Source organism: Amphiura filiformis, chromosome 20 (assembly GCF_039555335.1).
Source record: "Amphiura filiformis chromosome 20, Afil_fr2py, whole genome shotgun sequence".
Classification (NCBI taxonomy): domain Eukaryota; kingdom Metazoa; phylum Echinodermata; class Ophiuroidea; order Amphilepidida; family Amphiuridae; genus Amphiura; species Amphiura filiformis.
The window spans coordinates 38,082,889-38,110,757 of NC_092647.1; the positions used below are offsets into that span (position 1 = coordinate 38,082,889).

General features: G+C 37.7%; 1 protein-coding gene across 4 annotated transcripts; it reads left to right on the plus strand.

Moving 5' to 3' along the window:
* The first annotated feature begins 6,494 nt into the window (after positions 1-6,494).
* LOC140142823 (chromobox protein homolog 5-like) lies at positions 6,495-27,193 on the plus strand. 4 transcript variants are annotated; one of them, XM_072164832.1, is made up of 5 exons: positions 6,495-6,599; positions 11,328-11,613; positions 21,369-21,540; positions 23,304-23,452; positions 25,045-27,193. In XM_072164832.1, the coding sequence occupies exons 2-5, from the start codon at positions 11,426-11,428 to the stop codon at positions 25,199-25,201; spliced, it is 666 nt and encodes a 221-aa protein (XP_072020933.1). In that variant the 5' UTR covers positions 6,495-6,599; positions 11,328-11,425; the 3' UTR covers positions 25,202-27,193. The 4 variants fall into 4 exon arrangements, with proteins under 4 accessions (XP_072020933.1, XP_072020935.1, XP_072020932.1 ...); XM_072164834.1 differs by lacking the exon at positions 11,328-11,613 and adding an exon at positions 11,674-11,914 and having other exon boundaries at positions 6,498-6,599; XM_072164831.1 differs by having other exon boundaries at positions 6,521-6,662.
* Positions 27,194-27,869: the final 676 nt, after the last annotated feature.

The window sequence follows — 27,869 nt, forward strand, 5'->3', positions numbered from 1 at the left end:
AAGCCATTTGATGCACCATTTTCACCCTTTTATTGGTTATTTATTTATTTTCCAACCGCATATTTTTATGGATTTCATTAACGGGCCCGACTTGCGGACCGCAGGTTTTAGGCATGGACCTACTCAATTAGGCCTATACGTTCAATTTTGGAGTCTTACTTTTTTCCCATGCTTTCCCACTCCAATTTCACGGCTTTGTTGAAATAAAATTTCTTTCTTCTGACCATGTTTACCCCCATTCCTTTCAAATTTTTCTTCGCCTAACCATGGCAATGGCTCCTTTTTTTCTTCTTTCCCCTCCTCTCTTTCTCTCCCCTTCCCTTTTTCTCTCTCCTCCCTCTTATCTTTTCCTCCCTTTTACCTCTTTTTTTTGCAAATAATAGGGGGCGGCCGCCCCCTTGCCCCCTTGGCGCCGCCGCTGAGTGAAACCAGTCTACAATAGAGTCAATCCAAAAATCCAGTATTCAATATAGGCCTAGATTGATTCCTATAATCACCAATCGTTAATAAAAGATTGAAATCATTTATATAATGTGTACCCCGGCCCTGGGTGGTGAATTACGGGGGGGGTGTTTGACAAGCGATTTTGGGGCAGGTTCATTTTGAAAGGGGGGAGGGCAAGCGATTAGAATTTCAAAGTTTGACAGATATTTTGGAGCTTTTTGGTACCGTTTCTATATAGGCCATTCGGCCAAAAAAGGAAAACGTCAGGTACACGTTCAAATAATTTATACAAACTACAAAATGTCCTGCTCTCTGCCCGCGCGCTCGCAAATATAAGCCTGACATGCATGTGTATATAAAGGGACTGGAGGGGGCCGGGGAAAAGCGGGGGTTTTTTTGGCATTATACGGTACGCTTTGTCCAAAGACGAAGCGAACATTGAGGGTGACTAATAATATGTATATGTAACCAGAGGTGCATCATGTCTGAATTGGAAAATTTTGCAAAATGAAGGCCTCTAATTGAAGCCATTATTAAACCCCAGGGGGCACTTCAATTTGAAATGGATATAGGTGTAGGCCGGGCACTTTAGCACTAAGGGGCATTCGGTGAGAGCAAAATGTAAAAAATATGGGGTCATTGGGTGAGAGCATGATTTTTGGCATTTGTGAGAGCAAAATGTAAAAAATATGGGGTATTGGGTGAGAACATGATCTTTTTTTAAATGGAATTTTTGGGTGAGAACCGAAACAGCGCCACAAAAACCTCGAAAATGGCTTCAATTTCTTTGTTTTTTCAAAATAAGTAACAAAATCAGTGATAAATGAAACTTGCTGTTCAAATTGAACTTGTAAGGGTCTTTGGGTGACAGATCAAATGAAAAAATAGGGGGTCTTCGGGTGACAGAGCATGTGTTCGTAAAAAAATATGGGGTCTTTGGGTGACAGCGATGCTGAAAAGGGGGGTCTTAACAGCCCTACATACGCGTCACCTCCAAAGTTGGAGTGCCCTAAACGGCTTTGTTAAAGCAGGATTTCTCTTTAAATTTCCATGACCTTTATATAACCCGACATTTAATGTTATTAAAACGTTTTTATCTAAACCAAAAACCCAAAATATAACATATATGAGCTTATAATGTTTAAACCGTTTTAAAAACATTTTTGTGTTTGCTGGGTATACACACTCTAATTTCACTCCGATTCATTTTTTCTGATCATAATCCCTACTCATTTATTTTTGATTCCGTAATTATTCGTTTTGATGAGATATATTGTTCATTTTCATTGGTCAATGTGAATAGTTTCCGTTTTATTTTAATACCGTAAGTATCTAGTATAGGCCCTATTTAAATTGAAATGATCTCCAACTCATTATTTGGGCTATTTTATCGCGCCTCCTGGCACGTTCGTGCGGTGAGAATAAAAATCCGTGCAGTTAGAATTAAAAATTCGTGCTTAAAATATTTCTCTACTAGTTTCAGCCCGACAAATGATCATGACCATGGTTCCTCTACAAAGTCAGAAAATCCTACATGCAAAAAGAATAATTATGGTTCATGGTAATCAGTAATGCATCTTATTTTTTACGTTAAACACTATTAATTTGGGGCAAAAAAATGTATTAACACAACATATCACTTAGGCTAAACTAAAATAGTGTAAATATGGAAACGTTTTGCACGCTCTTGCCAAATTAAATATAATTTGCCGACAACTTAAGTGCCAGAATTTACAGGAATCTTATTTTTGAGAATTTTACGCCACTGCGCAATTTTTAAGAAATTGTAGGGACATGATTGTGTGCATTTTATGTAACATTTAATTCAGATTTTGTCATTTTCATGATTAACATTTTTAGCTGCGGGTAGCAGCTCTATAAGTCACCATGTCTCTCCGTTAGTCCGTCCGTCCGTCCGTTAGTCCGTTAGTCCGTCCGTCCGTTAGTAACAAACGCTAAAAAATGCTGTTACGTCAACATCGTTTGTCGCATGGCTATGGTACTTGGTGATGGGGAGGGCCTATACCGGCCCCATACTGGAAAAGAGTTTCGTCCCGAAATATGCTAATTAGGTCATTAAAGGGGCATTACACGATTATCAACAATTTTCGGCATTTTTGAAATTTGCATCAACATCGTTTATCGCATGATGGCTATGGTAGGCCTACTTGTGAGGGAGAGGGCCTATAGGGCAATTAAGGGAAATTTGGGAAAAGTGGGGAAAATGAGGGAAATTGAGGGGAATGGGGGAAATTAAGGGCAATTTTGGGGAAATTAAGGGAAATTCAGGGAAATTCAGGTGAAAAGTGGGGAAAATGAGGGAAATTGAGGGGAATGGGGGAAATTAAGGGCAGTTTTGGGGAAATTAAGGGAAATTGAGGGAAATTCAGGTGAATTAATTGAAATTGTGGGCAATTAAGGGAAATTGAGGGTAATTGGGGAAAATTGAGGGGAATTAAGGGAAATTTGGGAAAATTGAAGAGAATTAAGCGAAATTGACAAGAATTAAGGGAAATTTGGGAAAATAGAGGGGAGTTAAGGGAAATTTGGGAAAATGAGGGGAAAATGAGGGGAAATTGGGAACATTGAGGGAAGTTAAGGGAAATTGAATGGTACTTGGTGAGGGAAGAGGGCCTATAGGGCAATTAAGGGAAATTTGGGAAAAGTGGGGAAAATGAGGGAAATTGAGGGGAATGGGGGAAATTAAGGGCAATTTTGGGGAAATTGAGGGAAATTCAGGTGAATTAATTGAAATTGTGGGCAATTAAGGGAAATTGAGGGTAATTGGGGAAAATTGAGGGGAATTAAGGGAAATTTGGGAAAATTGAAGAGAATTAAGGAAATTCAGGAAATTCAGGTGAATTAAGGAAATTGACAAGAATTAAGGAAATTTGGGAAAATAGAGGGAAGTTAAGGGAAATTTGGGAAAATGAGGGGAAATTGAGGGAAAATTGGGAACATTGAGGGAAGTTAAGGGAAATTGAAGAGAATTAAGGGAATTTAAGGGAATTTGAAATTTGGGGAAATTGAGGGGAATGGGGGAAATTAAGGGCAATTTTGGGAAAATTAAGGGAAATTCAGATGAATTAATTGAAATTGTGGGCAATTAAGGGAAATTAAGGGAAATTGACAAGAATTAAGGGACATTTGGGGAAATTGAGGGGAATGGGGGAAATTAAGGGCAATTTTGGGAAGGGAAATTGAGGGAAATTCAGGTGAATTAATTGAAATTGTGGGCAATTAAGGGAAATTGAGGGGAATTGGGGGAAAATTGAGAAAATTCCCGAACACTTGCGATGTCTGAGACGCTTTTTTTCCGAAAATCGTTTGGACATCAAAAGTGTCCGAAATCGGTTTCCGAACACTTTCGATGTCAAGACGCTTTTTTCCCGAAAATCGTGTGGGCATCAAAAGTGTCCGAAATCGGTTTCCGAACACTTTCGATGTCAAGACGCTTTTTTCCGAAAATCGTTTGGACATCAAAAGTGTCCGAAATCGGTTTCCGAACACTTTTGATGTCAAGACGCTTTTTTCCCGAAAATCGTTTGGACATCAAAAGTGTCCGAAATCGGTTTCCGAACACTTTTGATGTAAAGACGCTTTTTTCCCGAAAATCGTTTGGACATCAAAAGTGTCCGGAATCGGTGTCCGAACACTTTTGATGTCAAGACGCTTTTTTCCCGAAAATCGTTTGGACATCAAAAGTGTCCGGAATCGGTGTCGAACACTTTTGATGTCAAGACGCTTTTTTCCCTGAAAATCGTTTGGACATCAAATGTGTCCGAAATCGGCGTCCGAACACTTTTGATGTCAAGACGCTTTTTCCCCAAATATTGTTTGGACATCAAAAGTGTCCGGAATCGGTGTCCGAACACTTTCGATGTCAAGACGCTTTTTCCCCGAAAATTGTTTGGAAATCAAAAGTGTCCGAAATCGGTTTCCGAACACTTTTGATGTCAAGACGCTTTTTTCCCGAAAATCGTTTGGACATCAAAAGTGAGAGAGTGGAATGGAGGACAAACCCTTTTTGAGTGGAAAAATTCCACTCTAAAAGGAATGGAAAAAGTTGCATGTATTATACTCTTAAAAGAGTGAATATTGCCTAATGTAGGCCTACTTTCATTGTAGAGTGTTTTCCACTCAAAAACGGGTTGTCCTTCGTTCAACTCCTTTAGTGAAAGTGTGGAAATTCACTCTTTTACATAGCTTCTACATTAATGTAAAAGTTCCGCTATAGAATTTTTTTTCTGACTACCGGGTTTTCTGGCTAGCGGGCTGTATCCGTTACCCAGAAGACCTGCTATACTCAGAACGCCCACTATTCAGAATTCATGACTAGTGGGTTGTTATAATCATTTCAAAGAACTGACTTAGCCCTAACCCTAACCCTAAGTCTATAGCCTTAACCCTAACCCTGGGTTTTTTCAGTTTTCTGACATTGGCGGGTTATCTGAATAGAGGGTGTGATTCTGCAAAGTGCCCATTAATCAGAAGGCCCTCTATATTTTTGGAGTAGCGGGCCTTCTGATTACCGGGTTTTCTGATTAGCGGGTCTTCTGGTTAGCGGGTCATTTTAAATAAAAACAAGCCCGCTATTCAGAATTCTGAATAGCGGACCTTTATCTGGGTGAGGGGTTTTCTGAATAAGCCTTCTGAGTAACGGGTCTTGATGCTCTATCAAATCTGATTTAGTCTTCCTTCAGAGAAGTCTGTCGTAGGTAGCATACTTTCATGTCACCGTACAGCCCGAGTTCTACGGCCCGCGGCCTATAGAAACCATGCCGAGTATAATATTATTGAAGGGGGGGGGGGGGGTTGTATGGAGATGCATGATGTTGGATATGAAATGATTATGAATTAGTTTATTGTCCCCGGTAAGTACAACCCCCGGGGTACAACCCATACCTCTTACCTAGGCTCCCATCTCCCCCACCTATCAACCTGATATTCCCTGTCCCAAGTCTTCTTCCCCCCTCCTTGCCTCCGATCTCCTCTACCCAAACACTATTCTGCTCGGCTCCACTCTCAAGCCCTCCTGCCCCTTCCCTTCCACTTCCAATGCTCTCGCCCATCTGTAAGTTCTTTCTCACCCCTTAGCTTACACCCCCCACACACACCCCTTCCCCCTCTCTCTCCTCTCTCTATCTCACTTGTCATTTCTTCGAGCAATAAATAACTCAGTTGATCTTCAATCTTCAATCGATCCCCGTGTATGCGATATGAATAGACACTTGAGAAGTCTTAAAGTGTCTATTCTTTTATAATCTGGGTTGAAATATTTCGATGGTCTTTATTTGTTCACAGAAAAATATAAGCTATGGCTAATTTGGAAATCGAACCCACGCTTTCAAATGTAAATTGACTAGTCGACTTCTCTGCTTGTGGATATTGCACTGCAAAATTTAAAAACTTCTTTTGTATACTTTGATCAAGGTGTCTTAAAACCTGCGGTTTTTCGATTATATAACAAACTGAAATGAAAACCGAAAATGCTTTCTACAAATGTTAAGTTTCTAACAAAGGGTAGAAACAAAGATATCGATAATGATGTCAGTCAAGAACTTTAATAGGCAGGATAATAGGAAGCCACATGGCCAAAACCAAAACTGAAACTCAATATTTGAAATCAGTGACTGAATGATTAATGATTTCATCAGTTTGTCAACGCACATAATGCCGTCTTTGATTGGTTTTATTGGAATCATAAGGTTATTTTTGTTCCCAAAAATCTGGCATGCTTTTGGGGGGAGTGCTTTTGGCACGTTGAAGGGGAGCCGTACGTTTTTTGGCAGACTATAAATTTGAACAAACAAACACTGAACAGGCAGAGAGACAGTGAGACAGATATACAAAAAAAATTAAAAATATTTAAAACAAATGAATAAATAAAATAAAACAAGCAAATACCCCACATAAACAGCCAACAAATAAACAAACACCACGTCAAATGACAAACAAACACCCAAAGAATCGATCAAAACATCTCGTATTTTATTTTATCATATGTCCAAAATAAGCTTCCGTAGCTTTTTTATACACTTTGTCAATCCACGTGTCAAACAGCAGAGGACGCTCACACACGGGTCATTGAGCTATTTCCCGCGTTACCCTTTCAAAAGGTCAAGACGATCACCAAATTTGTGGAAGTGAAACCGGTGAGTTTGTGCACGCTTGAAGAAATATTACAAGCTTTGACCACAAGACTACTTCCTTAAGAGGTTTGTTAAGCTGTACAGATGTTAACAAAGTTGTCATATCAAATAATGGGTTCATTAATGCTGTCTAAAAAACGTGTGTTTTGTCATGGGGGAACTCCAAAAGTGTCATTCACATGACATGCAATGAAAGCTTAAATTTTCCCATCTTTTGTTTTCATACAGCAAGCTGAATTCCTGCTTTAAATTACGATATACAGGGAGTGATCAGTCAAATTATTATATTCTAACGAAGAATTAAGGAATTTTGTGAAGGGTTTCTTTGTAAATTGAAAACGCCAGATCATTGTTATGTTCATAACTTGTCATGTGTTGTATGACATCAAAATATGCAAATTGCATACAGCATGTCATGGTTGCTGAATTATGCACCAGGCAATTATACACAGATTAATTGCAGTTGGCTTGCATTTCAGTACTTCGTGATCCTAGCATCCTCTTTTTATGACACTTTCAGTAGATATCCACGAAAAAAGTTTATTCCCAAAATTTCAGTTGATTCCGATTTTGCGTTTGCGAGTTATGCACGATTATGTGTAACTTCTCCATGGCATAGACTAGTCTAGACATGATAGAGTGTTGTAATTTCGTTCTGTTATACCAGTACGAAATTCAAATTTCACGATATCTTTGCTAAACGAATTAATCTGCAAGAAATATTTTGTACATAAACGGTCGCATGTCATAAGTTGGGTATGCAAAAAGGGTGGAGGGGTTACACTTTTCTGAAAATTGTGATACAAATTTGATTGGCTTTCCGTATTATTACCCCGTATCCTACAGCAGTGGTTGATACCTCATTTTAAGCCTAATTTTATACCCTTTCAATCTACTGAAGCATATAATTATACATTATTCAGTAAAAAAATCACATCAGTTGAAATGAAAAATGCCAGCGGGGTGGAGGAGCAGGCGGATGCGGGATCGGAGCCCGGTGGGTTCAGTCTTCACTGACAATGTACGCATGATGGTTCCAATTAGGGGTACTTTTCATGAAATGCCCGCAGAATTTTCAAGGACAAAATTGTTCGCGATTGTCCAAATTAGGGGTGTTTTGGAGCAAAACTGTCCTTGAAATGAAAAATAGGGTGTATTTCTAAGACTTTCGTCCGCGATAATACCGCTACAGTTTTTGTTTTTTGTATTTTTTCTGTCCGTTTTTTAGTAGTTCCACACAAAAATTGATAGGGTATTTTTTCCGATAAAAATTGTCCTCATTTCCCCGTGAAATAGGGGGAAAAATTCAAAAGCGTCCTTGAAATGGTAAAAATAGGGGTATTTATTTCGGAAAAATGTCCTCGATTCCTCGTGATAAGGGGGTGAAATGAAAATGCGTCATCGAAATGATAAAAATAGGGGAGGTATTTGGGGAAAATTTTCCTTGATTTCGCAGCAAAATAGGGGTAAAATTGCTGCAGATGTCCTCGATTCCCCGTGAAATAGGGTCATTTTCAAATCCTTGAGAGCGGTCATACGTCCTACCTTTTAAAAATACAAACTGAACCCACCGGGATCGGAGTGTGCAATAGGGCCTATATGTGAAAATTCACATGTCAGCATGTCAAAACTACTGGTTACTTTTTCAAATCTAGTGAGGGTATGATGTATTGACAGCTTTGAATGTTGAATTTGTACAACTATAACAATTCAGTATCGAAGTTACGTAATGTTACTATGTCAACGGGATCACACGCTTGAGTTATGAACCACGATCGAAACAATCACCACACAAAGTATATGGCACTTGAAGGCATATCAAAATAGCGTGATCCGGTAACCAAGAGAATTACGTAACCACTTCGATGCTGAATTACTGACTACTTAAGGTGGTACTACACCCCCTTATAAATTTTGTTACTAATTTTGCATTTTTCTCAAAAAGTAAAGTTCTACAAAATTACTACATTTTTGTGTACACACTGGTAACAAAAGTTATGTATGTTATTGGGGCAAGGAATCCAATATACTTCACTGAAATTTCAGTGATTCAAGACAAGGGGTTCATTACAGTTAAAAAATGAGGTACATTCTAGCGGTACCTCTTTTATCATAAATAAAGTATACCGCTTGTCTTGAGTCACTGAAATTCCAGTGTAGTAACTTGATTCCTAATACCCCTATAATTTACATAACTTTTGTTACCAATGTGTTATTATTTTTGTGCAAAAATAGTCACAAATTTATCAAGGGGTGTAGTACCACCTTAAATGGTTATATGTTCCATTTTTTTTAATTTTTAATAAAATCCTAGTTAATTTCAGTATTTTTAGCAACATGCTAATGTACATTTCTCTTCTTGATATTCATTTCCTAAAATAATAGAATAACCGTCTCGCTAATTGCTCGTAAAAAGGTCATTGACCTTCACAATGTAATTAACATACATACAATTATTTTAAATAAACTGAGCTGAAAAAGATACTTACAACTTGTGAATCACAAGGTCATATCTTAAAATAGTGTCAATCAAAATGAACCAAAATTACACACAGGATTACTTTAATACTCTACTCAAAACACATGTCAGTAACTAAGCAGTTGTCCAACTGGCACAACAGCAAAATGCACTGTCATGGGACAGCTTCCTGGAAGTTCCCCCACTTTCACAGCCCAACATTTGGCACCCAGCACAAAAAATCTGTGAGAATGCACACAAGATCCTTGCACAGATGATAAAACGGTGCTGCTTTCTGCTTTTCATACACTTTTTTCATGAAACAGGGCTGGGCTGTGAATGTGGTCCAGGAAGCTGTTCCATGTCAGTGCATTTTGCTGTTGTGTCAGTTGGATAACTGCTTGGTTACTGACATGTGTTAAGAGTAGAGTATTGAAGTAAACCTGTGTGTAATTTTGGTTCAATTTGATGGACAGGATTTCAAGATATGACCTTGTGAAAAATTATAAGTTTCTTTTTGAGCTCAGTTTAGTTCATTTGAAGCATTAATGTATTGAGACCATATCCTCCAAATCTGATGACATTCTTGCATAAAATAAAAATTTTACAGTCATTTATGTATTAAATTGAGGTGCGATTTGAGAAAAATGCATTTGAAAATTGAGATTTACATAGACACCTGTGTATTAATTAATTAGTAATTAAGCATTATCTCAAAAATTAAGCATGTGATAAGGTTTAAAATGGTGTTAATTATTACAGGTTTTCAATATAAACATATCCAAAAATTAATTTTTTGTCATTTTTGACCATGTAATGGAAATTGTACCCAACTTATGACATGCGACCAAACATTCATTATGTAGCCAGAGCGAGATTCCAGTAGTGTAGCTGAAGTGATATAAAAATCTCAACTTTTTTCGAGAAAAGTGCGGGGATGATGCTGTGGATCACGAAATGCCCTTTTAAATTGCTCACAATAGCATGATAGTTAGTGACATAATGTGTACACGTGCACTTGATTATTGATACCTGTTCTGTAAAAACATGAAGATGCGACATGCGTGCATACGTACCATCCATGTCCATGTGATGACTACAGAAATGTGTTGTATTCAGTAATTCAGTGCAGTGCTGATTGATGCTGAATACAGAAAAGAGCGACATCGGCGAATTTAGCAATAAAAATAAAATCAATGCATAATTTTGTTCAAACGTACCGGTGTATTATTTTCGCTCTTTCATCCAGCAATGATTTTTCAAATAATGTCATGAAATATGATCCAAGTTTGCTGAACAACTGTACTTTCTTGAGTGCAGCGCCATATCTACATGTACTGTAAAGTGTAACTGCAGTGCAGTTTCAGGGCCTTTTGCGTACATACAGAAAAGTGACCCCTTAAGGGGGTACTACACCCCTAGATAAATTTGTGTCTAATTTTGCATTTTTCTCAAAAACTAATAGCACACTGGTAACAAAAGTTATGTATATTATAGGGGCAAGGAATCCAATTACTACACTTGAATTTCAGTGACCCAAGTCAAGCGGTTCGTTATTTATGATAAAAAATAAGGTACCGCTAGGATGTACCTCTTTTCCTATCATATATACTGAACCGCTTGTCTTGAGTCACTGAAATTTCAGTGTAGTAATTGGATTCCTTGCCCCAATAATATACATAACTTTTGTTACCAGTGTGTTATTATTTTTGAGAAAAGTGCAAAAAATAGTCACAATTTACCACAGGGTGTAGTACCCCCTTAACATTGTAAATTCATCTGCATGCAATTGCATATCCTTGGGCTATTTCTGTCAGAATTGTTTCTTTTTTCTTTTTTTTTTCTTTTTTTTTTGTTCAGGGTGTTCCTTTTTTTCATTGAAATGTATTCTCAAGCCTGATTTTTAGAATAACACTTGTTTTTCTCAATTCGTAACTATGCATCTTAGGATTAACATTCCAACCCGTCATGAGTGTTGCATAATTTGATTACTTGAACAATTAAGACCATGGGGCCCTTGGTCTTAATTGTCCCTTGGCAAGGGTCACTGATAAATTTACCATACAACGCACCATTGCATTGATTGCCTTTGTGCGTGTTCTTTTCAGCCTTTTAGGAATAAAGCTGGTCTGTGTGGCCATAGCTTTTATTTTTCAAATCAGGGTCCAATTATTGGCCTGCATAAGTTTGTGTTTGGTTCTAGCACTGACCATGGCGCTTATTACTTTGAACTGTTCATTAAACCTGTTCTGCTTCCATTTCAATGTTCGCAGAGAAGCAGAGTATAAATAAGTCGGCAAAGGATCCCGCTGGGTGAGTTCAAATAGCGAGATCAGAAGACTTTCATCAAACAGAACTCTCTGGCCTCTCTATGAGTAAATCCAAAACAACATCCACGATGGGGCGTACTAAGAACCCGGCAGAAAAGAGGAAAGAGTCGGAGTCTGAAGTGAGCGAAAGCGGGGAGGAGGAAGGCTACACAGTTGAGGCGATCTTAGACAGGAGGGAACTAAGCAAAGGAAGGATAGAATATTTACTCAAATGGCAAGGCTATTCACAGTAAGTTCATTCTCATTACATTCTGAAATTTATTGCTTACTATTCATCTTATCAATTCAGATTAAACTTCAACACCACCATCCTATGCTGAGGGTGTGGTTTTGCACAGCTAGTACACCTGTGATTGAGATAAAGAAAGACGGCCAAACATCATGGTTCGAACCCCAAAGAGCGACCCAAAAAAGCAAGCAGAGTCCGAATCCGAGGATAGCACCCCGGAGTTCTCGGTAGAGAAGGTTTTGGATAAACGTATCAAGAATGGCCGACTGGAGTACTTCCTAAAATGGCAAGGTTTTACCGAGTAAGTTTGGCCATTTTTGTTTGCCAGTGGGATTGGCTTGGTTGGTTGGGGTACACTTCTTTCTTGGTCTGCTTTTTGTGAACAAGTTGTTGAGTGTTGTCGAATCGTTATGTTACGAATTTCAGACCTACTCTCTGCAATTCATCTAGTAATATATCACCGTGTTATAAATCCTCTACTAATTTTTGTTTGAATTAATTTGTCTCTGGGCAGGGAACAACTACAAATGTAGACATTTTCTCTCACTCATTTGGCAAAACGGGGAATAGTACAAATTTGAAGGTATCAACATTTTGCAGGGAACACAACAACTGCCTAACTGTGCATACATGAAGTCCCTGCAAAATGAAAATGCTTTCAAAGAACTGTCCTTTGTTTTGCAACAAACCAAGTCAAGGAATAGCAAGATTATGTTGACCATGATGCATTTAGCAATTTAACACAATACAAAAAAGTAGGCTAAAAACTGACCCTATAAATATCGGCGTGAACTAGCAGTTTTAGATTTTCGACTCTGGTGCAAGAAGTCCATGGTTCGATTCCTGGTATAAATACCAGTGTGGCGCGGTGGATAAGGTCTTTGACTCTAGTGCAAGAGATCCATAGTTCAATCCCTGGTGGAGGCAAATACGTAATTTATAATCCACAGCCATCTCCATTACTGCATATTTGAATTATGGGACTGGTGCAGTCATGATGTCAAATATTGGACATTTGACATTTACATCTAAACACATCAAAAGAAATAAGTCTCCCTCTCAAAATTACGCCATAACATCGTAGAATAAAACTTTGTACCAATAAAACTAACTGAGAAATAATTATATTACTGTTTGCTAAGTGTTGTGTGAAAATGAAAGATGTCAATGACTTCATGGCTGAATAAGCCCAAATTAAAAGACAGAAACTGCCTGTTCCAAAAGTCACAAAGTAGGTCTATGCTTGTTAACTGCAAGGTGTATTGGGACAAGGAATGAGACTGACCGTGACCATCTTATCACTCAATGTGCTGAGCTCTGCATCAAGATGGGGATTTGCATGGCTGAATGATCACTTGTTCACTTGGTGAGGATTTTAAACTGCACTCAACCACAGTCCACATGGGTTTTGCATTAGTGACAAGCCATGAATCAACTTTTGTGACAAGCATAGGCCTACTTTGTGACTTTTGAAAAGGGCAGTTTTTGTCTTCAATATGGGCTCATTCAGCCCTGAAGTCATGGAAATCTCTCATTTTCACACAACATTTAGTAAACAGTCATATAACTATTTCAAAGTTAGTTTGATTGGTACAAAACGAAACTTTACAATGCTATGACAAAATATTGTGAGGCGGACTTATTTTTGTTGATGTGTTTATATCTGATAAAATAAAGAAATGCTCAATTTATCTGACACCTGACCAAATTCGGATTTAAAAGAACTTCTGAAAATTATAAACCATTTTACTAAAATGTTGGATCAGTCCATTAAAAATTGGAGAAAATTATTTTGATACCAAACTTCCCAGATGGGGTTCCCAAATTCCCCAGTTTTTCCATGCCTTTTGCTCATTATTTGACATATATCAGTTTCTATTGCACTAAAAAAAATGCAATGACAAAAAAAAAAGCAGACCAAATTGAAGTGCTATAAATTGGTTGATGCTCACTTACATAATACACCCACCCACCCACCCTGGCCATGAAAACTAGGAAGAAAAGATATCAGTTTGGGGGCACTCGTAATTCACAGATGTCTCTGATTTCAAAGACAGGTCAGTGATTTCACATACGGGGTCTGATATCACATACGTCGAGCTTTGTTAACAGCTGGGCACTCAATGCAGCACATCGGAACGAAGCTGAGCGTATTATAATAAGTTTTGAGGTAAAAAAATCCCAAGAGTAACATAGCCTGCGCTCTAATTCATGAATTGGATAGTAAAATTAGCAGGCACTCAACTTGGGCTAGCTACAACCCTGATAAGGCCTACTCATAAAATTATTCCCACTGCGCTCGCACGTTCACCAAAATTACTAATATCGTTTGCGACTGGGTTTTGAAACTAGGGAGTATGTGATTTATGAGACGTCTCTGAAATATGATACTGTTATGTGACATGACGCTTCAAGAGTATTTGATATCTGAGACGTTTGTGAATTATTAGTGCCCCCAAACTGATATCATTACATGAGAAAATTTATCCCGACCCGACCCCTGTTGTTCAATCATCTATTCTTTTTAAAAGCACTTGTGATCACTTTTAGCACCCTAATATTTGTACACAAAACTCTTGTATTGTGTTGCAATTCTGTAATTTCTGTCTACATGTAGTACCAATTAGTTCAGAGAAATAGTTTATAGTCGTTTTGCAGATATTTGTTGAACCAAAAATGTCAAATTGCCATGAGTTGATCAAATTGAACCCTAGTTGGACGGACTCTATCTGAGAAACTTTTGTTTCAGCTCTGGTAATATTGTAATGATTTGCTTTATGACAAATTAAAGAGAGTGCATGTGTGCCCTTAAACTAATGTTTACCTCACAGCAGTTAAGAAACCCCCGGCCCGATGTTACGTAAGCTGACATAAATAGTACAGTGGTGAAAACAGCTCTGCCATAGAAGCCTACACTATCAGGGTACTACAGCGCAATTACCGAACTGGTGTAAGAGATTAATGGGGTGAACAAACTTTCATTTTTGACGCAAGTGTTTGCACACGGGGACAAGATCCCGAGCAAGGTCGGGCAGACATGTCATGGGGCCGGTATTACTATTTAAATACTCATCTACTGCCACATGTTTGTTTCAGTGATTTGTTTTAAATTAGTTGTGCACAATGTCCTCGTGCGTATGAGGACATTGTGCTGCCACAGAGATGTCACTTGGCTCCATTATAAAAACCTGAAATAACAGAAATTGGGTCAAAATGTTAAAAACTTGGGCTAAATAAAAATGATGTAGAAATATTATTGAACTTTACAAAATAAAGGACGGCAGGCAAAAACAGAAACAACTCAACAAATGAATTAAGAGTTCATGAATTACAACTTGCGAATTATATTTCATGAATAACTAGAATTCAAATTCAACCAGGTGTTATTAAGTGCGTAGAGATCATGAATTAACCTAATTAGAGTTCAACAACTCAAGTTGAACTACACATCATTAATACATCCACTCTGTAGTAGGCCTACTTCATTGTACTTTCCTATACCAACATGGTAAATGTTACATTTTTAAATGCACAGTGTCCTCTATGAGGACGGGAGGGCGCTATAGTAAGACACCTCCTCAATGGCGCAACATCCTCATTTGAGGACACTTTTGTTACGAGTCGTACTTGACTCAAGGCCAAAATCACCTTTTCCCGAACTCACACGAATGCACAACACAAATACACTGTTTGTTTAAGCTAACAAAATCTAAGTCTTTAATTGAAAACAGAGTATGATTGGTACATATAATAACAATATCGCATATACAATAAAATCACACAATGACAGTTTTACTATATCAGTACTTAACCAGCTGTCTTCTTGTTGGTGATCCTAGAGTTCTTGCAATGTTCTGGACGACTGATGTAATATATCCTTATTCACTTGTTCTGCGAAAATCAGCTAAGTCCATCGTACACTTGCATTTATAAATCCTTGCACATAAAATCCTCATACGAAAATGATGATGCTTCCTCCAATCTCCTTTGCGCTGCTATCTCCACAAATATATCTCCTTGCGCTGCTTTCTTCACAAATATATCTCCTTGCGCTGCTTTCTCCAAAAATGGTGTTTCTTTCACCAATCACTCTTTTTCCAGGGAACAGGTTTCTTTAACACAGCTCCGCTGTTTTTGACAGATGCGTGGCCTTCACAAACCCAGCAAACTCCAGCAATTTGACAGAAGAACTTTTAATCCTTTGATGAGGAAGAGCACTTTTGTGTGCTCGCTGTCTTCTTCGTTGCTGTATTAAAATTAGCTCAATTATTGGCTATATAAACTGGTTAAAATGTACTTCTTTTTTGAAGCACGAAGACCATTACACACATGTGGAATATCTCAATCTCCCACGGCATTCTGTAAAGTCCCAACAAAAGTCTCCAGCTTTTTATATCAGTACTCATGCAAAAAACCCATCATCTATTAATAAACCATTACTTCAATCACATTTTCACAACATTGCTGCAATCTTGGGATTTCCCAATATTAATAATACACATTCACCTTTCACATTACATCACTTCCTGGGGGGTTTTCCTGATGGTGCAATAATGAACTGGGGCTTTCCAAGTTCCAAACATAGCTCTGACTTTGTTTACAATAATTTGGGGAATTCCAAAATGACTTTCCACACCATTATCTTGCACGTACAAGGGGCTTTCCCATCTCATGACATACTTTCAGCTTGTAAACAAAGTTAAATAATTAAATTAAATTAAATTACTCAGGGCACATCACACTTTATTTTTTCACTATTTTCAAGTACCGTATTCTAAAATAATTGTCACAATATAGTTGTTTCCAACTTTCCATTATGAATAAAAAAATGTTGTCACATAACTATGCCTTTTAACAGGTTAGGAATTAGGCTGAATCCAGTGATCATATTTTAGCGTACATGTATGCATGTAGAATCCCAATTGTAGAATTGTGCTTGTGGGGTCAACAGAACCTGTAGGCAATTTACAAAAGCTCAAGAGTGCATGCTGCCCTCTCTTGACATTGTACTGCTGCATTGCATATTTAAGATGAGGGGTTGATATTACATTTTTATTTTATATCTGACCTCATATGAGGACATGTTGCGTGGAAGGGTTAAATATTTGCATAGTAATTTTTATCGAAAACATTATTTAGGTGCTGTTCTTCTTTTAGCATATATGTTTACATTGTACAAAAAAATGCTATACAAGCTGAAATGTGTTTAGCAGGTTGTCCAAAATGGGGAGCGCAGTTTGCTCTGCTACACCAGGAAAATCGAATGCTGAGAATTGTCAGTTTCTGTGTTTTTTGCATTGTGAACATAACGTAATTTTTCTGACTAGTGCACACATCAGTTCTAAGGACTAATATAGGCACCGGAGTTTTGCGCGGTTCGCGCAAAAGCGCACATTTTCGCGCATTTGGGTGTCCAAAGCGCATTTTGGGTTCCATCGAGAATGTTCACGATTTTGACCCATCGATAAGCTTAAAGTTAAAACTTACGATTTTATGCCCCAAATCGGCAGCATTTACAAGAAAATTCACGCAATATTGGTTCTAACTTCACTTATGTACATCAAAATACAAATAACGATCATTAAACCAAGCATAATGTGGGGAAATTTGCCCTTGCTTTCGACATTTCGATCGACGATTTGTGATGGTCGCCATCTTTATTTTGGAAATGAACCGAAGTCGTTCAGTAATTGATTGACATGCCATTGTTTTACCGATGTTTTTTCGTGTTTTGCATTGATAACTGGGGATCACGCATTTTAGCGCATTTTGACCTATTTTTTTTTTTTTTTTTTCGCATTTTGAAAAGGTGCCAGTGCTTTTTGCTGTTTTGAATTGCGCGAAACTCCGGTGCCTAGACTAATAACATCTTGTTAATAATGGTAAAATAGCATGGACACTAACTGCTTTAAAACTGATATTTTAGTTACAAATTGTTGGGAGCACAAAGGTGTTAAAAGGCACAGAACTAAAGTTCCAATATTGTTTGGTTAATTGGTTTACAAAAATTTGGTGTACAAAACTGTTAAAAAGAACACTTTAATTTTTGTCCAAAATATAAGTTTTTCTTTATATCAAATTCAAATGTAAAATTATTCATTTGAGTTGAATTACCATCATGATCCGTAGATACATGTAGAAAAAACAATACTTGAAATGCACACCTGATTTTTCCCATGTAATCTAAACTTTCAATTGTTCCAAAAAAAATGCAGTCGACCTTTTCACTCGGATCCACAACATGTTCATCTATCAGGGCACAGTTCTTTAACCCCAATACATTTGTACATTCATTGAATGACCTTAAAAATTTGGGTACAAAACTCATACTCTGCAACTTGAGGTCAAATTTTGCACTATGAGTGTTTAATTGAGGTTATTGAACTATGCCATTGGGATGAGGCCATTGTGCTCCAAGCAATCGATTTATAATTGGTTATTGCTGGTAATTGTGTAAGTACTGTAAAAGTGGAAATTTTAGTGTTACATTTATTTTTAGATTTTTCATGTTCCAAGCTTCTACCGTGAAAATAACAATGCGCGAATTATTCTTGTGTATAGTTCCATGTACAAGGAAACTTGGAAACAAGAGAAAAAGGTAAAATTGGCAACTTGCACAAAACAATTTCCACTTTTACACATTACAGTATTTTGGTGTCAGCCAAGGCTAATAATTGTCTTAATCAGTTTACAAAGATGTCAGAGTAATGGTGGTCAACGACTCTGGGCCAACGACTCTGGTTAACCACTCAAGCAAAATGTATGCTGATGAAAACACGCTTATTATTTCAAGAATATGATACAACAATATTTAAAACTTAACATGAACAGTCCATGCCAGATTTCTCATGGCGGTGATGCAAGGGTGAAAATAAGCAGGCTACAGACCTTGTTTCAGGCCCATGAGTTGCCTATGGTAGCCCATTGAGAAATGACAACACCAGACTACACTTTTTGTCCTGAACCATAGCAATAATAGCATGTCACCATACAGTTACCAGTACTCAAGAAATAGGAAATGGTGAACCAAAATGGGGTTTCACTGCAATGGAGTCGGAATTTTAGCTATTATTATTGAACTGTGCCATTGGATATTAGACAATTTTGGCTTAAATTCTGAATTTTATTAAAACAAATGCAAGTCCTGGTCCCAACTAAATTGGGGTGAACCAGAACTTACTTTATTCCCAAACTGAGTCCTGGTAGAAAAGCTTTTATTTTCACACTGGTGGTACGTTTTTGTGAGGGTGTGAACAAATCCCCTATTGTTATTCCTAAACAACGGTCAGATGACCAGAATCATTGTTCTGAACCTAATTTTCATGTTATCTTCCAGGTTTCAACTTACACTCACATGCACCAGCGCATGACTTCATTGACTTGTACAGTGTATTTCATACATGTAACTTGGTTCATATTACATTTCTTCTGCATATACCGTAACCACTTCCACTTGGGTATAAGCCCACCCCCCTAGATGGCAGATTTCACTTCAAAAATGGGGGTGGGCTTATAACCGGGGAATGGTCTATTGTGTGAATTTAAAAATAAGAACAATCATCCCCCATTTGTATGCCCAATGTACCAGTAATTTCTATCATCTATGTCAATTTCTTAAAATTATAAATGTGGAATGTTAATTATCAACTGATATTTTTTTATATTTGTTCTTAAATATGAGAGCAAAGCATTGATTTGATTTAAGAACTTGGGTCAGTCCATGTCGAAACAGATTGAGTGTACACCCACCCTCTTGGATTTTGCTCTCCTTTGGCTCAGGGGTACCTTTCATGGATCCCTAGGTGAGGTCACAAGAAAAAAATTCAAATTCCATTGCGATTTGCGAATGGCGGGCAATCAAAGTTTGGCGACCTCGACCAAAATTGTGAATTTAAGGGGTCCAAATGACAAAGTGCTCTCTTTGAGGGGCACTTTCTTCTTAATTGAATCAGTTGTGATCCTCTTTTTTGAATGTGGTCACTCACTGGCTGTGTCTGAAATACCTAATGCCAAAAAAGATAGATTTGAATTTCGTTGGGATTTCAGAGGGGGTCAAAATCAGCACTTCGTACTGTTCAATCAAATTATCTTGATTTTGAAGGACCCATGATAATGTCACAGTGCACTTATAGGTCCTAATTATGTTCAGAATGGATTAACCATATGCCAATGTCTATGAGCAATTCAAAAAAAGAGAAATTTCTAGACCCCTACAGAATTTTAGGCCACCCCTAAAGTGGTTCAGCCACAAATGGCACTTAAAGTCGGCAAATTTTGACCCCTAATAACTTTAGGTGTACACCAGATATGAATTTCTAGTCTTTTGCATCTGAAAGAATGTAGTTTAATGTTACTAGGAACATAAGATTTGTTTTGTATTTTTTGTGTTTTAGTATTAAGTTGACGCTTTCAAAAATAGTCATTTTTGCCTAACATACCATGCATACAGGATACGGTACAAAATGCCAATTTTAGTATGATATTTTTTTATATTTTTGATCACTTTATAGCCATTTGTATTATTTATCCTGATATTTCAAGTTGCTCTTGAGTTAAGTAATAAGAAAAAACTACTTTCTAATCCTCTGTATGGATTTTTAAGGGGGTCAAAAATGCACTTCCTGGCAACGATGCACATGCAAAGTACAGGATATGGGGTCAAATTTTCAGAATGCTCCCAATTATGTCAAGTAATATATCAAATTACTCGTATGGTCATGAGGATTCCAAAATGTATAGTTTGTTATGTGTCAGACCTTTCAGGAGGGCGCTATGACGAAAAAATGTTCATAGGTCAACGACCTTTTTGAAAGTATCAAAACACAAAAAATACAAAACAAATCTTATGTTCCTAGTAACATTAGACTACATTCTTTCAGATGCAAAAGACTAGAAATTCATATCTGGTGTACACCTAAAGTTATTAGGTGTCAAAATTTGCCGATTTTAAGGCTGAACCACTTTAGGGGGGCCTAAAATTCTGTAGGGGGTCTAGAAATTTCCCTTTTTTTGAATTGCTCATAGACATTGGCACATGGTTAATCCATTCTGAACATAATTAGGACCTATAAGTGCACTGTGGCATTATCATGGGTCCTTCAAAATCAAAGATAATTTGATTGAACAGTATGAAGTGCTGATTTGACCCCCTCTGAAATCCCAACTAAATTCAAATCAATCTTTTTGGCATTAGGCATTTTAGACACAGCCAGTGAGTGACCACATTCAAAAAGAGGGTCACAACTGATTTAATTAAGAAGAAAATGCCTCTCAAAGAGAGCGCTTTGTCATTTGGACACCTTAAATTCCCAATTTTGGTCAAGGTCGCCAAACTTAGATGGCCCGCCATTCGGAAACGAAATGGAATTTGAATTTTTTTCTTGTGACCTCACCTAGGGGTCCATGAAAGGTACCCCTGAGCCAAAGGAGAGCATAATCCAAGAGGGTGGGTGTACACTCAGGCTGTTTTGACATGGACTGACCCACTTGGCCAAAATTTAGTAGTGGGCTTATACCTGAGTGCACCCTTGTTCCCAGAATGTTTTGAAAAAATAGGGAGTGGGCTTATAGCCGAAGGTGGGCTTATACCTGGGTGGTTACGGTAATTATTATAATAATTTTCTAATTTTACTCCTGGTTTCCAGTGAAACAAATGGTTTAACTTTGATATGTATTGGAAATTGTTAGAACTTAGAAGGTAGCTTCCTCCTTTAGGTTTGGTTAAAAAAATGAATTCTTATTTTATTTGTGTACAGTGATGAGAACACATGGGAACCAAAGGAGAACTTGGATTGTTCTGAACTGATTGAAGAATTTGAGAGGAAGAAGAGGGAAGAGAGGGAGGCAAAGAAAGAAGCAGAAAAACAGAAGAAACGACCGTCAACAGTAAATGGCGCTGGAGAGTCGGCAAAAAAGAAATCCAAAGATGTAAGTTGGGATGCATAGTTGCTATGGACTATTCCAGTTGAAATTCATACATCCCTATAGAAGATGACCTTATACACAGGGAGTGCTAATTTCAAATTGGGTTACGATGTACCTGAGTGGGTCACTACATTTGAAAACTACACCCTGTATGTCGGAGATTATGTTTTTGACCATAGGGAGTGTACTGTCACAGATTTCAACTGGAATAGCCCATAGTATGCTGTTGCTATGTGTGGTACATTGAAAATTATCAACATTTTTCAACGTTTTATAATACCGGTAGCGTATATTTAGACGGGAGAAGAATTCCCCCAGATGGTTTCGACTAGGACTAGTTTGATAATCTGGGTAAATATTGTGTGCGTCTTTTTTTGACTGGGTTAGTTTAAGGTCGTGCGCCATGAATTGGGGGCCAAATGCGTTACATACTAAAAAATTCAACAATTTACATGTGTTTGTACTTAAACTGCTCTAATTCATATTCTATTCATCAAAACCCTATAAAATTATATATCACTGTAAAGCTTAGAGTACCAGGAATACACACATACAAATATTTGGTCAATATACAGGGTGCCACAAATGTCATATAGGGTGGAAAAGTTAAATTTTGGTTACAAAAAGTATACAATTTTGTTCCTCTCTTATTTACTAACATAAACACCTGGTCTGTTAAAACCTTTTTAGATGTGCTAATAACATTGTAGACTTTCAAAAAAAGTAAACTTGTAATAATGAGTTATGTTGCCTAACTGAGATATAGGGTGTTCAAAAGTCGTACAAAATTTTTATGATTTTTATTATATTTTCAATCAAAACTTTTTTCCTTCATGCCCTACACAAAAACCAATGGCATATTTGAATTCCTCATCAAATTTCCTTTTAAGAAATGATAACTTAAATTACAGAAGTAGGGTAACTTATTCAAGAAATATGACATTCAGAACATTTCGGAGCATAAATGCATGCTTAGTACAGTAACGTATAGGAAAAGCCTAGAACCCATGACACAGAAGGCAGCACATTTACAACAAATTAAACTAGCTTGGAGTAAAATTGGTCACATTATAGACATAAATACCAAAACAATGGTACATAATCCATCCCAATACCTTGCTGGGTTACGAAGTTAGAGTAAAAAATAAATTCGAGAGGCACTAAAAATCAATATTCCCTATACTTTAACACATGCCTCAACCGTATTCGCCTCAACCGTATTCTCCGCCACCCCTGACACTACTTCGTTTGAATTGCAATATCTCAAGAAGGAAATGTAGTGTGAAGTTGTTACTTTCAAAAGTGTTAGCTAGATAAATTAGAAACAAAATGAGACCAAAACTAGTTCAGTACCCCTCTTCATTCTTGAGATCTGGTATAGAATGTCCTGAAAAAAATGTAACACCGCCACCTTTTCCTATACCCCAATTCATGACGCACGACCTTAACACCAAAATTGGTTATTGGCTGAAACTCATTTGTTGGAATTTAGTGCAAAATTGTACAGTTTTGAGAAAGTCTTTTTTAAAGCAGGTTGAAATTATGGTCCCTTGAAATGCCTAGTATACATAAATGCCACCTTTATCTCTCCCCTGCAAAAACTCCATCTAAATTGACGGGCACACGAGTAGGTGGCTAAGAGTACACTGTCAATATCTTTGTAGTCTTATCTTTTCTTTGTGTGTATTTCCCAGTGTTTCCTTCTTAATTCTAAAATTACCCACCAAAGCTGTTTCATTTAATGCTCAAATTTCACTCTTTTGCAGGCATCCGGGTCGTCCAAATCACAAAAGAAAGAAACAGAAGCATCGGTGCCCGTACACAAGAGGAAAACCGGTTTTGAGAGAGGCATGCATCCAGAAAGGATTATTGGCGCAACAGAAAATAATGGTGATTTACTTTTCCTCATGAAATGGTAAGGAAATGGTCAAAGTCATGGTTAATAAATGTTTCTTGAACTTGAAGTTGAAAGTATACCTTGGAAAATAACTTGATTAGTAGGTTCCAAGTAGAGTTTCTTCCACTGATTCGGAGACATGCAGCAAAATAAGGCCATAGGCCTTGAAATATAATGCTGTGTGGGACATAATCCTTGAACACGGCGAAAGTTCCAAGTCAACAAAAACATCTGCATTCAGCGATGTTGAGGTCTTCATCAGTGCTCGGGCCCCAGTTCTAAAAGTAGAAATACTTGGAGACTTGTTTCTGACTAGAAAACATTTGCATGAATGTGTTTTCTAACCTGTTCAGTTGCAGATGTTTTTGTTGACTTGGAACTTTTGCCGTGTTCAGGCATGTCTCCGAATCAGTGGAAGAAACTCTACTTGGAACCTACTAATCATAACTTTTCATGCCGACATTGCCACCTCTACTTTATTAATATTTTGGAAAATAACTTGCTCTACACCTTAAACTACAGAAGTTGTTTGGATGTTTGTAAGGAATTTTTAAGGAATTTTCGATCTGAAGTAAATATTTTAATTCTTCTGTGGTCCAGGTATCGGTGACAGGGCCTCAGTTTCGTTCCAGTTTGCGAGAATTGAAAAAAATTGAGTCACTTTACTTACTGCATGATTCAATGAAAGAAGTTGATTCTCGCAACAAATTTTACGAGAATCATTACGAGAGTCGATTTTGTGATTCTCGTCGAATCGGAGGCCCTGGGTGATTGCGTAGAAGAGGCTGTATCCTCTACTTGCGCCGATGACCAATGGGTCTACCATGTTGTCATGATTGTCGATCAGGCAATCGGCGTGATCACTTCTGCATTCGCGCTCGTACACAGCGCACCCAGCGCATGTGCACACACCATGGCAGGGACTGTCTTTTGGAATTTGCAGGAGAGCATGAAATACCTCCTCTGGAGCCTTCAAGGAGAGCTGTTTAGAGCATTTACAACAGAATGTAAGGGGAGAATGGTCTAATAAGGAGAGCAAAAAATCACTCTCCTATATCAGATTTAAGCAGAGCAGTAGAGAGCGATTGCTCTCACTCTACTCAAAAGGCAGTCCCTGCCATGGAAGAATTAAAACATTTACTGCAATAATACCATGGAAGAATTGTGGACATCTGTGACACTTAGCATCCATTACTGACCCTTAGCATGGGTGTCTAAAAAGAGTTTCTACTTGCAAAGTGTGTGTTGCATGTTAGTTACGTCTTCCATTCGCATGCTGTAATTGCTCTGTATTGACAGTTGAATATGCAAGATTTTGATGGCCTAAGGTAGAGGTGCATTGCTTGCAATAGAAATGGCATTTAGAAAAGAATGAAGATCGGATGCAAAAAATATGTCTTGAAACGTGTGTCCGAACCAATATACCGTGAGGGATGAGCTGGCAAGAGTTAAATCCTTGGATTATGATTTTCTATGTTCCCTTGTGTAACTTCAATATATCTTTGTATGTGAGATTCCATTGTGACGGATCTGTTTCTGATTGACCAATTTGAGAAGACCTTATTTTTGGAATTTTTTGTAAAAATTGTCTTTGTTTTTCTGATTTACAGGAAAGATTCCAACGAAGCTGATTTAGTGAGGGCCAAAGAGGCTAACGTGAAATGTCCAGCAGTAGTAATAGCGTTCTATGAAGAGAGACTCACTTGGCACCCAGAACCAGATAACAAAGACGACGAGAACGAAGCCAAAGCAAAACCCAAATCATGATTCCATGTGGGCTGTGTATCTCCCACCAGAACACTCTAAAAAACACACAGAACTGGGTTATGTGAGCCAAAAGAACACATTTGTCATGTTTACATCTGGTGATCACCTGTACTTTGATCAAATCTTGCTTTTTATTAAGTTTCTTGCATCACTTTCACGTTGTGGTAGCTGTAAAATTGCTAGTTTTGATATCTAATTGTGACGGTAAAATGCACAATCTAGTGACATGACATGACACTTTCCGTCTTTGTTTAAAGTGTCTCTGCAATGTGTATAATTTGTGATACAATACAAAATGAAATATGCACTGTCAACCTTGATGCCGCAGTCCGTTGACCCTGGTTGACCCCTGACGATCATGTCAACCAAGCCATGTCACTAGACTGTGCCTTGTTTTAATGGATATCACTGTTGTAGAGAGAAGCACCAATCATGAGAAAGTAACCAAATATTTTTCTTCCACCCCAAGTCTGCTTCTTAAACTGCCTAAAATCACAGGGGGAAAAAAGACGATACGTCGGTATTGAAGGCAATAGCACTGCTCAGCATTGTGAAGAAGTAGTGTGTACTATTCGATTTGGAGTTGGCGCCAGTGCCTACAGTACACCAAGTGGATGCGCTGGGCAGTCATTCTTCAAGAAGTAGGCTATGGGAGAAAGTAGTTGTACAATTGTAATATTTCAAAAAAAAAGGAAAACATTTCCAAGAGTGTTCCAAGTTCAGCTGTTTGTAAACATGAGTAAGCTATTATTATCTAACCAATCATTTTGTTTATTTTTAACATATTTGTACCATATTTTATTTTCCTTAGTTTTTTTTCCAGAATAGGCCTGTTATATATTTGTTAATATTTTGTAATTGCAAGTAGGATAAGTCCATGTTAATGTAGCAATTTCAGTTGATAAATTGTAGATAACAACATTGTGAAATATTGCTCTGCTACCACCTAGGGCAAATATTTATAGACTTCCCATGACCACAGGTGAATAGACGTATTATCATCCATGATCACACTGGGAACGACAGATCCTTCAGTCATTTAATCATCACCAATTAAACGCAAAAAATTCTGAAGCTTTTGTTACCGAAATGAAATTGCGACTTATCTGTGTCTTTTGGAGCAAAGTTATCATTTTTGAGAGACTAACTATGTTGATACTTCGCCGATGTGTCATTTGAGCAACTTGGGGGGGGGGGGGCTAGACTACTTTCAAATTTCTGTTTCTTTACATGGTGTCAAGCCTCACTGATTCTGACACGATTTGAGATAGCTGGTAGCTCTATCCTTCGCTGGTCGTCATAAACATTGCCAAACACACAGCCAGTACTTTTTTACCTCAGTTGCGAGAAATGTTTCTAAATGCTTTCAACTACAAGCCAGGCATCCTATCGGCAACTCCAAGAGCTTTGGTGCTCTATCTGCAGTGTTCCTATGTTTACATCCTGCGAGAACAGTTCAGTTGTCAAACCATGTAATGCGCGCTTGTGTGTTGCACTGTTCAGGGATTTCAGGGAATTTGTTTGGTGAATTTACAATGGTGGTGTGGTTGGCAAGTATCTTGATAACTCCAACCCTGTGTTCAGTTTCATGTTGATTTAATAAAAGATGTAAATTTAATTATGTGGCTTTTTGTTTTAAAGAACACAAATGTATTTTTACGCTTATCTCCTCCCTACTGATATGTTTGCTGGTAAAAACACAACATTATACTGTGTCTAGTTTCAAGTCTCAAGGCGAGTGTCGTCAGTGCGTTTACGTGGTCATCAGTTTGCGGACAAACCGTCGGTCTACGCGCATGTTTACACCCAGGAGATTGGGTTAAGCTTGTGTGATTCAAGACTGCAAACGAATATACGCATGGGCGTTACCAGTACTCTCAACTTGAGACTAGATGCAATATACCTGTAGTACCACTATTGTTCAGTTTTCATAGGACCAAATAAAACAATTGATGGAATTATGTAACTTCCGTTTTTCCCCTCCAAAACTTTTTAAACAATTTTGACAGATTATGTAAAAAAGTTGGGAATGCACCAGGTTCCATTTGTTGCACTGGCTAAATCATTTGGTTATGTTTGAAGCATCAATTGCAAAAGAACTTATATGTGTACATCCATATCAAAACGATGCACTTTTCGGCTGCTACATGTCTCTTTTCACATAATAGCTAGGAATAAATACCAGATTCATCTCAAGTGGCTGTCACTTCAAATCATCCCCAACTTAAGTCACATGATTTAGGAGTACAGAGAACATTCTTTAACCGTGTGACTTGGGGACGATTTGAAGTGACCTCCGCTTGAGATGAGTCTGGTATTTATTTGCTCCTGGCTATTATGTGAAATGAGACACATGTAGCAACCGACAAGTGCATCCTTTTGATATGGATGTACACATATTCTAATTCAATTTATCTGTCAATTTCAACTCACTTGGAATGGTTTGATCCTTTGAGCATCTCGGTATTAATAGGTCTATACTTGAAGTGAACAAATTGTCAGCAATGTCGGGTGTAAGGCACTTGTATTAAATTAAATTTAGCTTACATTTCATGTTAGGGAACCATCCAAAATATTGATGAAGCCCCTTGAATAATACTGGGATGGAGGGAAGGGTGTTGCTTACATATTTTTGTATACATGTCTATTCTAAAGATCAATTTAATTT

Coding starts and splice junctions, on each gene's coding strand:
- LOC140142823 (XM_072164832.1), top strand. CDS start 11,426: ATGAGTAAATCCAAAACAACATCCACGATGGGGCGTACTAAGAACCCG. Junction 11,614..21,368: donor AAATGGCAAGGCTATTCACA/GTAAGTTCATTC, acceptor ATTTGTGTACAG/TGATGAGAACACATGGGAAC. Junction 23,453..25,044: donor TTACTTTTCCTCATGAAATG/GTAAGGAAATGG, acceptor TCTGATTTACAG/GAAAGATTCCAACGAAGCTG.